This window comes from Scyliorhinus torazame, chromosome 2, assembly GCF_047496885.1.
Source record: "Scyliorhinus torazame isolate Kashiwa2021f chromosome 2, sScyTor2.1, whole genome shotgun sequence".
Lineage (NCBI taxonomy): Eukaryota > Metazoa > Chordata > Chondrichthyes > Carcharhiniformes > Scyliorhinidae > Scyliorhinus > Scyliorhinus torazame.
Window position 1 is genome coordinate 14,850,933 of NC_092708.1, and position 12,816 is coordinate 14,863,748.

General features: G+C 48.4%; 1 protein-coding gene across 1 annotated transcript in view; it reads right to left on the minus strand.

Moving 5' to 3' along the window:
• Nucleotides 1-12,816, minus strand: part of usp37 (ubiquitin specific peptidase 37) — a 53,380-nt gene that overhangs the window by 22,169 nt on the left and 18,395 nt on the right. Inside the window, exons 9-14 of the mRNA XM_072468688.1 lie at nt 12,295-12,456; nt 9,262-9,393; nt 8,425-8,548; nt 4,360-4,565; nt 3,560-3,677; nt 1,983-2,062 (exon numbers count right to left, since the gene is read on the minus strand). Of these exons, the coding sequence (XP_072324789.1) occupies nt 1,983-2,062; nt 3,560-3,677; nt 4,360-4,565; nt 8,425-8,548; nt 9,262-9,393; nt 12,295-12,456 (822 nt within the window). The remainder of the gene's footprint in view (nt 1-1,982; nt 2,063-3,559; nt 3,678-4,359; nt 4,566-8,424; nt 8,549-9,261; nt 9,394-12,294; nt 12,457-12,816) is intronic.

A 12,816-nucleotide genomic window follows, 5' to 3' on the forward strand; every position in this document is an offset into this window, starting at 1 on the left:
CCAGGTCAGATACAGCATGGGGCAAGACCACATTAATGAAATGAAAATGAAAATCGCTTATTGTCACAAGTAGGCTTCAATGAAGTTACTGTGAAAAGCCCCTAGTCGCCACATTCCAGCGCCTGTTCGGGGAGGCTGGTGCGGGAATTGAACCCGCGCTGCTGCCTTGTTCTGCTTTACAAGCCAGCTGTCTAGCCCACTGTGCTAAACAAGCCCCTAATAATAATAATCGTTATTATTGTCACAAGTAGGCTTACATTAACACTGCAATGAAGTTACTGTGAAAATCCCTTGTGTCGCCACATTCCGTCGCCTGTTCGGATACATGGAGGGGGAATTCAGAATGTCCAATTCGCCTAACAGCACGTCTTTAGGAACTTGTGGGAGGAAACCAGAGCACCCGGAGGAAACCCACGCAGACAGAACGTGCAGACTCCACACAGACAGTGATCCAAGCGGGAATTGAACCTACGACCCTGACGCTGTGAAGCAACAGTGCTAACCACTGTGCCACCCAACATTAGTTGCAATGCAGGAGGCCATCAGCGTATCATCGATAATATATAATTTTTATTAGTGTCATAAGTAGGCTTACATTAACAATGCAATGAAGTTACTCTGAAAATCTCTGCAACCATTTTCCAAATGAACAATTAACCTATTGCCATTCCCCTAGGTTAACACAGAGGCAAGAAACTCCCTCTACACTGTCCCCTTCAAACATTCCCAGGACAGGTACAGCACGGGGTGAGATACAGAGTAAAGCTCCCTCTACACTGTCCCCATCAAACTCTCCCAGGACAGGTACAGCACGCACGGGGTTAGATACAGAGTAAAGCTCCCTCTTCACTGTCCCCATCAAACACTCCCAGGACAGGTACAGCACTGGGTTAGATACAGAGTAAAGCTCCCTCTTCACTGTCCCCATCAAACACTCCCAGGACAGGTACAGCACTGGGTTAGATACAGAGTAAAGCTCCCTCTTCACTGTCCCCATCAAACACTCCCAGGACAGGTATAGCACAGGGTTAGATACAGAGTAAAGCTCCCTCTACACTGTCCACATCAAACATTCCCCCAGGACAGGTACAGCACGGGGTTAGATACAGAGTAAAGCTCCCTCTATACTGTCCCCATCAAACAATCCCAGGACAGGTACAGCACGGGGTTAGATACAGTGTAAAGCTCCCTCCACACTGTCCCCATCAAACATTCCCCCAGGACAGGTACAGCACGAGGTTAGATACAGAATAAAGCTCCCTCTACACTGTCCCCATCAAACACTCCCAGGACAGATACAGCACAGGGTTAGATACAGAGTAAAGCTCCCTTTACACTGTCCCATCAAACACTCCCAGGACAGGTACAGCACGGGGTTAGATACAGAGTAAATCTCCCTCTACACTGCTCCCATCAAACACTCCCAGGACAGGTACAGCACGGGGTTAGATACAGAGTAAAGCATCCTCTACACTGTCCCCATCAAACACTCCCAGGACAGATACAGCACAGGGTTAGATACAGAGTAAAGCTCCCTCTACACTGTCCCCACCAAACACTCCCAGGACAGGTACAGCACGGGGTTAGATACAGAGTAAAGCTCCCTCTACACTGTCCCCATCAAACCTCCCAGGACAGGTACAGCACGGGGTTAGATACAGAGTAAAGCTCCCTCTACACTGTCCCCATCAAACACTCCCAGGACAGGTACAGCACGGGGTTAGATACAGAGTAAAGCTCTCTGTTCATTGAGGGAGCACAGGACAAATACAGAAAAAGAACAAACATTTGGAGAGCAACCAACCACACTGATGCCTCCCAGAAATGATCTGTTACGCCTCAAGTTGAGACTGGCCCAAATTGACTTGGCTTGCAGGCAGTGATTGGGGCATTCTCCTTCCATTTCTACACTTGACCCTGGGCTCAGTTGGTAAAAGCGCCCAGCAGCTCGTCTATTCCACCCCATCCCTTCAGGTACTGACCTGGGCAGCCTGCTGAACTTGTGAGTCACGACTGCACTTTTGCCATTGCATTTCTCACAGGAATATTCGATTTCTTCAGCCTGAAACAAAGGAGATAGAAGTGATCAGCAATACCGGATTACCCACCGACGGAACATAATGCAGCCAGGTGTAAATGATCGGCCATCACACAAGCTTGTCCCATGAAGCTCCCTCACCTCTCACTGATGAGGGTTTGTCTCACTGTCACAAATGTTCTTGGATAATGACAAACTGTAAAGCTTCATTCACAAGCCAGAAATGCACCTGAGATGGGGGTAGCCCTAGTTCTAGAACAAGAGGTCACAGATATAGGTTGAGAGGCGATAGATTTAGAGCTGAGATGAGGAGGAACTGCTTCTCGCAGGGGGTGATGAAATTGTATAACTCGCTGCCCCATAGTGCGGTAGAGTCTGAATCATTAAATGGTTTCAAGAGATAGATATATTGCTGATGAAAAACAGATTAAGGGATATGGAGAACAGGTGGGGAGGTGTATTTGAGACCAGGAAGACATCAGCCATGATTTGATTGAATGGTGGAGCAGGCTCGAGGGGCTGAAATGCCGACTTCAGCTCCTAATTCCTATGCACCCAGACACCAATCAGGAAGGCCAGTGGCGTCAGTAGTAATAGGGGCTTCTTCACTTAGCATTTTTGGAACCCCGATTGTCCCTCGTCTTTTCTCCCGAAATTGAGGGGCCTTTGACAGGCTGATTTGGTGCCATCTAATCACCTCCAGTGAGAACATGCATTTCAGGGCATCGGACAGCTCTTCACAGCCAGTGAAGTACCCATTTTTGAAGTATGGGCACTGATGTAATGCAGGAAGCACAGCAGCCAATTTGAGCACAGCAAATTCCCACAAACAGCAAGGTGATAATGACTAGGCAATTGCTTCCAGTGACGTTGATCGAGGCATTAATAGTGGCCGTGGTATTTTTTTAACATCACCTGACAGATCAGTCAGGACCTCCGTTCAATGTTTCATCCAAACGGTGGCACCTGAGAATGCAGCACTAAACTGCCAAGCCAAAATTATACATGGTTAAAGTCCTGCTCTAGAAGCCTATCTTCTCTCTGAGAGACAGGTGACACCCCCACTGAGCCATGGCTGATACCGCGCCCCCCCCGCCCCCCCCTCGGGTACTTCATTCATCTCTTTTGCAACAAGAATAAGGAGAGATGTTGGTGCAGTGGTAATGTCACTGGATTAGTAATCCAGAGAGCCAGAGTTCTCGGGACAGGGGTTCAAATCTCACCACGGCAGCCGGTGAAATTTAAATGCAATTAATAAATCTGAAACTATCACCGATTGTACTAAAAACACCTCTTGCTGACTAATGTCCTTTGGGGAAGAAAATATGCCGTCCTTACCCGGTGACTCCAGACCCACAGCAAAATGGCTGACTCTTAACCGGTCCCTCCAAAATGGTCGAGTAAGCCACTCAGAAATTAGGGGTGGCGCCCAATGCCGCCCACCTCCCACGAAAGAATAAAGGGATGAGTGCCATCACTCCTACATATGTGACAGTGGAAAGAAAAGCAAGTGTTGCACACCCTGAAGAAGAGATCGAGTGAGTCCTGTATAGACCTCGGGGGTAGAAGTTTCTTCCGTCGTGGGAGATCAATGGAAAGGTCGTTGAATTGTTCTCGTTTCGTCACACTTTCACAACACCTGCAAGACAAACAGAATCCCTTATTACAAAAGGAAACCAAAGCCCTTTCGCAGGCTGCTACGCAAACACACTGGTCAAATACAGAATAGATTACACTGTACATTCAGTTTTGCGATTCCCAGTAGCAAACAGACATGTACACAGCACTCCAGGTGTGAATATTCCGGTGCAGCGGGGAGAAACGCATACGCTTCCTCAGGTCCTGCTGACCCCCTCACTGCTTTGTTAGGTAACGTCTGGCCCAATGGACAGGATTAGGGCACACGCCTCGGGTCCTCCTGCATCACATAATTTGGGCGACAGCAAGGAGAATAGCAAGGGATCCTGCTGGGTGCTGCACTGGATAGTGCCTGGTACACCCTGAAAGAGGAAGGCAACACAGCACAACTCAAGGAAGCGCGAGTATCTTTTCTTCCCTCCAGTACCTGTAAACGTCAGTAGCACAAACACAATAGGGGTAGGATACACACGTGTCCTACAAAGAGAGAGTGGCACAGCACAGGAGGCTGCCCTGTCAAATGTTTCTCCTCCATGTCCCTGGGACACTCAGATCTGCTGGTTCACCGATAGCCAGCTGACCCTGCATGAACTGATCTTCACTGACAGGTGACTTGGCTAAAGGGATCAACCTGTACGTGGATGGGCAAAAATGACAGAAAATATGCCTCACCGCCGACGTACATTTTACAACCGATGGTGTGCAGAACCTCAAACTCCACGTTGGAGATGATGGGGCAGGTGTAGACCCTGGCAGCACCGGCCTCATGACACGCCCGAGCAGCTGGAGTGTCCTCGCCTGCCACAGGCTCATTCTTCCACATCTTGTTCAGCTTCTCCATATCTTCCTTCAGCTGGTCCAGGCACTGGCTCAGGAACTCGTGGGCATCCTAAAGGGAGGTGGGGGAAAAGGAGAGAGAGAGAGAGAGAAAGCGCTATTAATTAGCCTCATTCCTCTGCATTTCCCCTATGGCCTGCAAATTTATCCGTTTCAAGAATTCACCCAATTCACCTCACTCTGTTTCCATTGCCCTTCCAGACAACGTATTTCAGATCACAACTCACAGGATGAACAAAAATCTCATGTCTCCCCACCTGGTTATCGATTGCCATCAATCTTGTCACGCTGGTTACCGACCCTCCTGTCTCTGCAAACCGTTTCTCCTCATTTACTCCATCAAAACTCTTCATGATTTTCAACATCTCCATCACAACATCTCTTTTATATGTCCCCTGCACCTTCTCTGCTTTCGAGGGTAACAGTTCCTCTAGTCTCTCCACCCAAGTCCTCATAGCCCTCCAATTTTAGTTCCCCTTCAAGTACTAATCCTTTTATATTTTTGGAAGTTACTACTGAATGGGCTGTCCTTTCAGCAATTGGATTCCAGACCACAACAGATCAGTAAAGAAATGCCCCCCCCCCCCCGCCTTAGCTCTTTTGTCAATTACTTTAAATCTGCGTTCTCTGGTTACCAACTCGTCTGCAAGTGACTGCAGGTTCTCTTCATTTACTCTTGTAACATCTGTCACAATTGTGAACACCTCTCATCTGATTCGAGAACTACCCAGCTTCTCCACAGAGCCAAAGTCCATCGTACCAGGGACCATTCTACTAATCTGCTCCACAACCTCTCCAAGGCCTCAACGCTCTTCCTAAAGTGTTGTGCCCAGAATTGGACACAATATTCCTGCTGAAGCCTCAACAATGACTTGTAAATCATAGAATTTACAGTGCAGAAGGACGCCAGTCGGCCCATCAAGTCCACACCGGCCCTTGGAAAGAGCACCCTACTTTAATCCCACGCCTCCACCCAATCCCCGTAACCCCACCTAACCTTTTGGACACTAAGGGGCAATTTATCACGGCCAATCCACCTAACCTGCACATCTTTGGACTGAGAGGGGAAACCGGAGCATCCGGAAGAAACCCACGCAGACACGGGGAGAATGTGCAGACTCCGCACAGACAGTTACTCGAGGCTGGAATCGAACCTGGGACACTGGAGCTGTGTTTGTCTACAAAATTATGAGGGGCATAGACAGAGTGGATAGTCAGAGGCTTTTCCCCAGGGTAGAGGGGTCAATTACTAGGGGGCATAGGTTTAAGGTGTGAAGGGCAAGGTTTAGAGTAGATGTACGAGGCAAGTTTTTTACACAGAGGGTAGTAGGTGCCTGGAACTCGCTGCCGGAGGAGGTGGCGGAAGCAGGGACGATAGTGACATTTAAGGGGCATCTTGACAAATACATGAATAGGATGGGAATAGAGGGATACGGACCCAGGAAGTGTCGAAGATTGTAGTTTAGTCGGGCAGCATGGTCGGCACGGGCTTGGAGGGCCGAAGGGCCTGTTCCTGTGCTGTACATTTCTTTGTTCTTTGAAGCAGCAGTGCTAACTTCTGGGTCGCCCCAGATATAAAGATTTACCATAATCTCCATGCTTTTAAACTCCAACGCTTGTCATTAAAAGTATTCGAGGTTGTGACTTTGTCAGTAATTTACGATCGAAGGACTGTGATTAAGTAAGCGTTTTACTGATTGTTTCCCAATTAAGAGTTAGATCAGGTTATTTGTGGGCTAAATAGACTGAACAGAGTATTTACAGAATAGCGCACCCTCTTGTGGCAGAGAAGCACTACTGCAGCATCCCAGTGCTCTAATATATTCAATGACAAACATGCATTTTTTCAAACCTTAAGAATGAAGACACCCCCTTCAGTTATGAGTGAACACAGTTCACAGGAATCTCCGATCTGCAGCTGTTGCTAGAGGTTGCTGTCCATGCCTCATACCACCCTCTCCAGCTACATTTCATCTTTCCTACCCCACCATCTCGCCATTTCTTCCGCCTTTGCTTCCACAGGAATCAGAGGAAGGAGCAAGATCCATCCACACCTTTTTCAAAAGCTAGGCCATCACCTGGTGTAGCATTGGTGGCGGCAGCACCAATCAGATGAGATGTTAGACTGAGGTCCTGCGCTCCCCTCAGGAAGAAATCTCATGTCACCATTTGGAGGAACAGGAGCAGCACGGTAGCATTGTGGGTAGCACAATTGCTTCATAGCTCCAGGTTCGATTCCGGCTTGGGTCACTGTCTGTGCGGAGTCTGCACATCCTCCGCGTGTGCGCGTGGGTCTCCTCCGGGTGCTCCGGTTTCCTCCCACAGTCCAAAGATGTGCAGGTTAGGTGGGTTGGCCATGCTAAATTGCCCTTAGTGTCCAAATTTGCCCTTAGTGTTGGGTGGGGTTACTGGGTTATGGGGATAGGGTGGAGGTGTTGACCTTGGGTAGGGTGCTCTTTCCAAGAGCCGGTGCAGACTCGATGGGCCGAATGGCCTCCTTCTGCACTGTAAATTCTATGATAATCTATGAGCCTTGGCCAATACTTTGGGGCAGCACGGTGGTCAGCACTGCTGCCTCACAGCGCCGGGGTTCGATCCTCACTGTGGAGTTTATGTACGTTCACCCAGTGCCTGCGTGGGTTTCCTCCGGGTGCTCCGGTTTCCTCCCACAGTCCAAAGGTGCGCAGGATTGGCCATGATAAATTGCCCTATCGTATCCAAAGGTTAGGTGGGGTTACAAGGTTGCGGGGGAGCGGGCCTGGGGAGGTGCTCTTCAGAGGGTCAGTGCAGATCCGATGGGGCAAATGGCTTCTTTCTGCACTGCTGGGATTCTATCATTCTCCCTCAACCAACACAATTAAAATCAGATATCAAGTCTTTGCCTTGTTGCAATTTGTGGGATCTTGCTGTGTACACAGCAAGTGATCACAAGTACTTGATTGGGAAGCACTTTGGGAATTTCTGAGGGCATGAAAGGCAGTTTTTTTCGTTCTTGCTGGAGTCATGATAAAAAGTGCTGTTGCCGAATCTCAGCGATCAATCTTTTATCAATGAGCCTACAGCAGACTCATACGAGGCACTGGAAACCTCCAGCGAAGGAGTTTTGGGAACTGGGACCAAAGTTATTTGCCCCTCCCGAGCACAGTCCAGCCAGAGGAAACCAACGCAGACACTGGGAGAACGGGCAAACGCCAGTCACCAGAGGTTGGAATCGACCCAGAATCCCTGTCATCATACTGCAATCCAAAATACCTTTGTCCTCTCGTCCAGCTACTACATTATTCTTCCCTCAGGAATTCCTCACTACTTTTTCTTACACTGCCATCAAAAGCTTTCCTTTCCGCGATACCTACGTTGCAGGAGGCCATTTGGCCTATCGAGTCTGCACCAACTCTCTGAAAGAGCACCTGGCCTGGCCCACTCCCCCGCCATATCTCCATAACCTGCACATCCTTGGACACTATGGAGCAATTTATTATGGCCAACGCATATAACCTGCACATCCTTGGACTGTGGGAGGAAACTGGAGCATCCGGAGGAAACCCATGTAGACATGGGGAGAAAGTGCAGACTCCAGTCACCCAAGGCTGGAACTGAACCTGGGTCCTGTGAGGCAGCAGTGTTAACCACCTTTGCTCCCACTCTGTTTAACCATCGACAAAAGGTAGAGCCGCTGTTTTATTTTTTAAATTTAGAGTACCCAATTCATTTTTCTCCCAATTAAGGGGCAATTTACTGTGGCAAATCCACCTAGCTTGCACATTTTTGGTTGTGGGGGTGAAACCCACGCAAACACAGGGAGAAGGTGCAAACTCCACACGGACAGTGACCCAGAGCCAGGATCGAACCTGGGAGAGCCGCTGGTTTTAAGTCACCACCTTCCCACCAGCCCTGACAGTCGAGATCCTTACATTCTGTACATATCCTGAAAACCTCTCGGCCGTGGTTGAGATGGCATTCTTCACCCTCTTCAGCAGCTCCTTCTTCAACTCTGGGCTGCAATTATCCTTCCTGGCCAGAAGATGGGCGAATCGCCTGCCAGGGGTCAACATGAGAGGGTTAGAAGTGATACGATCAATCCACACGCACTTCCCCCGGTCATATTAATAATCTGAATCTTCATTTGTCACAAGTAGGCTTACATTAACACTGCCATGAAGTTAGTGTGAAAATCTCCTAGTCCCGACTGATGCGCAATTGGCAGCGATCCTACGCAACATGGACACTCTACCCAAAGAACCAGATAAGATAGAACAAGGACGCATTTCTAAAGGAGGCTTCCTGCATTATCATAGTATAGTTTTAACTAGAGAATGAGAGATTGGTGGAGAGAAAATATAAACTATCAGGTGCCTGCAAATCGCAACCCTGGAAGTAAATGAAGTGTGTACCCCATCCCCACTAGCAGGGAGTCATACACCCAGCCTCAGCCAGCCGGGCACCTCCAAACACCGCTGCCACCTGCACTCCCAGCGGAGAAAGAAGCCCCACTTGCATCTCACCCGTCACCCAGCCAGATAGGCGGGCAGCTCCTTCATTTGCAGCCCGAGCCCACCATTGCTATTTCTCCCTCCACTTTAAGTACATATGACCCCTTTCAATGTGAACAGCACATTTTCTGGAACAAGTATTATTTACTTTTCCAAAGTGACTTATTTAGAAGAAAATCTGCCAAATAAGATGAATTAGCGTGGGTTCTCAAGACAGCGCGACGTTGTCATTTCATGTCACGATTCTGAAACACTTACTTGAGCAGAGCATTTGCTGGGATTTTCTTCCACGGGATGCCTTGTTTCAGGAGATCAATTGCCAAAGATTGAAGTGAAAACAGGGACTGCAAGATGGCATTCATATAACAGGTATTGCCAAGGTTGGAAAACCTGTCGTTCAGAGAAAACACACCCAGTTAGCCAGGCCATCACGATCAGTTGAAGAATATCAGGGTGCAAAGAGAAAAGTCATGCTTCCAACGAAGAGTGTGAACAACCCCCCAAAAAGGGCAGAAGAGGCAAAATAAGAAAGCTCTTGGGATTTTGCAATGCTTAACTTGGGCAGTCAATGCAGTGACAAGGGGGCTGATAAATATAACGTGGGAAATGTTACACCCCACAAGGCCATGCAGCAACCAAGAGTTGCCATGCAGGCCCTGCACGGGCTGGACGCTAAGTTACCATGTGATGCAAAATATCTAAAGGCATTGCACGCCATACGATACGGGAGCAGAATTAGGCCTTTCGGCCCATCGAGTCTGCCCTCTGAAACCGCACCCCACCTAGGCCCACGTCCCTGCCCTAGCCCTGTAACTCCACCTAACCTGCACACCTTTGGATTGTGGGAGGAAACTGGAGCACCCGGAGGAAACCCACGCACACACGGGGAGAAAGTGCCTACTCCGCACGGACAGTGACCCAAGGTTGGAATTAAAGCCTGGCCCCGAGGCAACAGTACTAACTACTAAAACACCATGTTTATTTGTATCTAGTAACCTACACTGTCATGTCAGGTGTCATAGAACATAGAGCATACAGCGCAGGAGGCCATTCGGCCCATCGAGTCTGCACCGACCCACTTAAGCTCTCACCCTATCCCCGTAACCCAATAACCACTCCTAACCTTTTTTGGACACTAAGGGCAATTCAGCATGGCCAATCCACCTAACCTGCACGTCTTTGAACGGAGAGGGGAAACCGGAGCACCCGGAGGAAACCCACGCAGACACGGGGAGAACGTGCAGACTCCGCACAGACAGTGACCCAGCGGGGAATCGAACCTGGGACCCTGGCGCTGTGAAGCCACAGTGCTATCCACTTGTGCTACCGTGCTGCCCTCGGTACAGAGAAAGCACCAAACCATGCACCAATTTCAAAAAGAGTGTGCAAAGCCAAGTCCAACAACCACACGCAGGTCAGTTGAACCTCAATAGTGGGGAAGTTTATAGAAATGAGAATTCAGAACATTAATAGCCCCTTTGGAAAATGCAGGTTAATGAAGGCACGGATTCGTGATGGGAATCATTTTTAAGTTAACTTACTTGAGGTTTTTTTGTGAGATAACAGAGCGCTGACGAGGGTAACACTGTAGTACATGGGCTTACAAAAGGCATTTGATTAGGTGCCACATGATACACTTTGAGCAAAGTTAGAGCTCATGGATACAAAATTGGCCGAATGACAGAAAATACAGTCGTGGTTAATAGATGTTTTCGGACTGGAGGAATGAGGTTTGTCGAGGAGTTCCCCAAGGATCGATGCTAGGACAGCACGGTAGCATTGTGGTTAGCACAATTGCTTCACCGCTCCAGGGTCCCAGGTTCGATTCCCGGCTTGGGTCACTGTCTGTGCGGAGTCTGCACGTTCTCCCCGTGTGTGCGTGGGTTTCCTCCGGGTGCTCCGGTTTCCTCCCACAGTCCAAAGATGTGCAGGTTAGGTGGATTGGCCATGATAAATTGCCCTTAGTGTCCAAAATTGCCCTTAGTATTGGGTGGGTTACTGGGTTATGGGTTAGGGTGGAGGTGTTGACCTTGGGTAGGGTGCTCTTTTCAAGAGCCGGTGCAGACTCGATGGGCCGAATGGCCTCCTTCTGCACTGTAAATTCTATGACCCCAGTTCTTTCTGAAATACTGGAATGGCCTACAGCTAGGGTCTGGTTTAGCACAGTGGGCTAAACACCTGGCTTGTAATGCACAAGGCCAGCAGCGTGGGTTCAATTCCCGTGCCGGCCTCCCCGAACAGGTGCCGGAATGTGGCGACCAGGGGCTTTTCACAGTAACTTCATTGAAGCCTACTTGTGACAATAAGCGATTATTATGACGATTACCTTGGTGTACAATGCATGATTTCAGAATTCGCAGACGGTGCAAAATTTGGAAACGTGAACTGTGAGGAGGAGAGTGTAGATCTTCAAAAGGGACAGAGTTTAGTGGGATGGGTGGGTGAAATTTAATGCAAAGAAGCATGATATGGATTCATTTTGGTGAGAAGAACGCAGAGACACAAAATTAAGGGTAAATTCTAAAGGGGGTGAAGGAACAGGGGGACCTTGGTGTAAATGCAGAAATGATTGACGGTGGAAGGACAGGTTGAGAGAGCGGTCAATAAAACACACAGCATCCTAGGCTTTACCAATGGGCACATGGGGTAAAAGGGAAGGAGGTTTATGTGAAACTCGCATAAAGCCTCAGTTAGAGTTCTGGCCACCACATTTTAGGAAGGATGTGAAGGAATTGAAGTGCAGTAAAGACACAAAAGGAATGGTTCCATGGAAAAGGAACTTCAGTTATGTCGATAGATTGGAGAAGCTGAGACTGTTTTCTTAGAAGAGAAGACAGGCAAGAGATTGGATAGAAGAATTCAAAACCGTGAGGGTTCTAGACAGAGGAGAGAGGGTGAAACAGTTCCCATTGGAGGAACTATCAGAGATTTACGTAATAGGGGAAAAAAGCAAGGGCTCTACCCGAGTGCGGTAGAGACAGTTTAAATCATGGATTACAACAGAGAATTGGATCATATTAGAAAAGGAAAAACGTGCAGGGCTATCGGGGGAGTGGCACGAGGAGAGCCAGTATAGATACGAGGGGCCAAATGGCCTTCTGCGCTGTAACCATTCACCGAATTAAACATTCGTCAACACTAGTTTCTGGTGACTCAAGAGAGCTCACCATGCCGATTGTTGGATACTGCCTCAGCGGGAGTCCCCAAGGACGGTCTCAGAATCGAAAGTGACCCAAAGAGGGGCACCCGAGTCTCATGTCTACCCTTTGAAGGGACTGCTTGGTTTCTTACCCCTGCAGCTGCTGTGGGGGCTGGGTGGCATGGGGTACCCGTGGTCTGTTCCATCCAGTGTAATCCTGATTTGTGCGCAGTTTCTTCACCGACTGGGGAGTGGGCTGAGGTAAAAAGCCCAAATTCCTTTTAGCTGAAGGTGTTTGGCCTGAGACACTGGACCTGTTAAAATGGGGAATAATGAAATAGTTGATGTAGTGCAACAGAGAGTTAAAGTACTTTTAAAGTAAAACAATGTTTATTTATGAACCCAGTTAACATTTTATAAACCCACAGTAAACATCTTAACAACTATCAACACCAATCCTCCCCACAGCTACAATATTCTATAAATAAACCTTAATCTTTCCTTGCAACATCCATAAGACAAAAGACCCTTTTTTAAGAGATCAGGTTTAAATTCTCTACTAAGAGCAGTTATCACTTTGAAATCCTCAAATGATCTGGAGACAGTCTTCAGATTGCAGAGCGAGATCCTTATACAGCTGCTTGCTTTGCCTGCAGCTATCCAGCTCTCAAAAC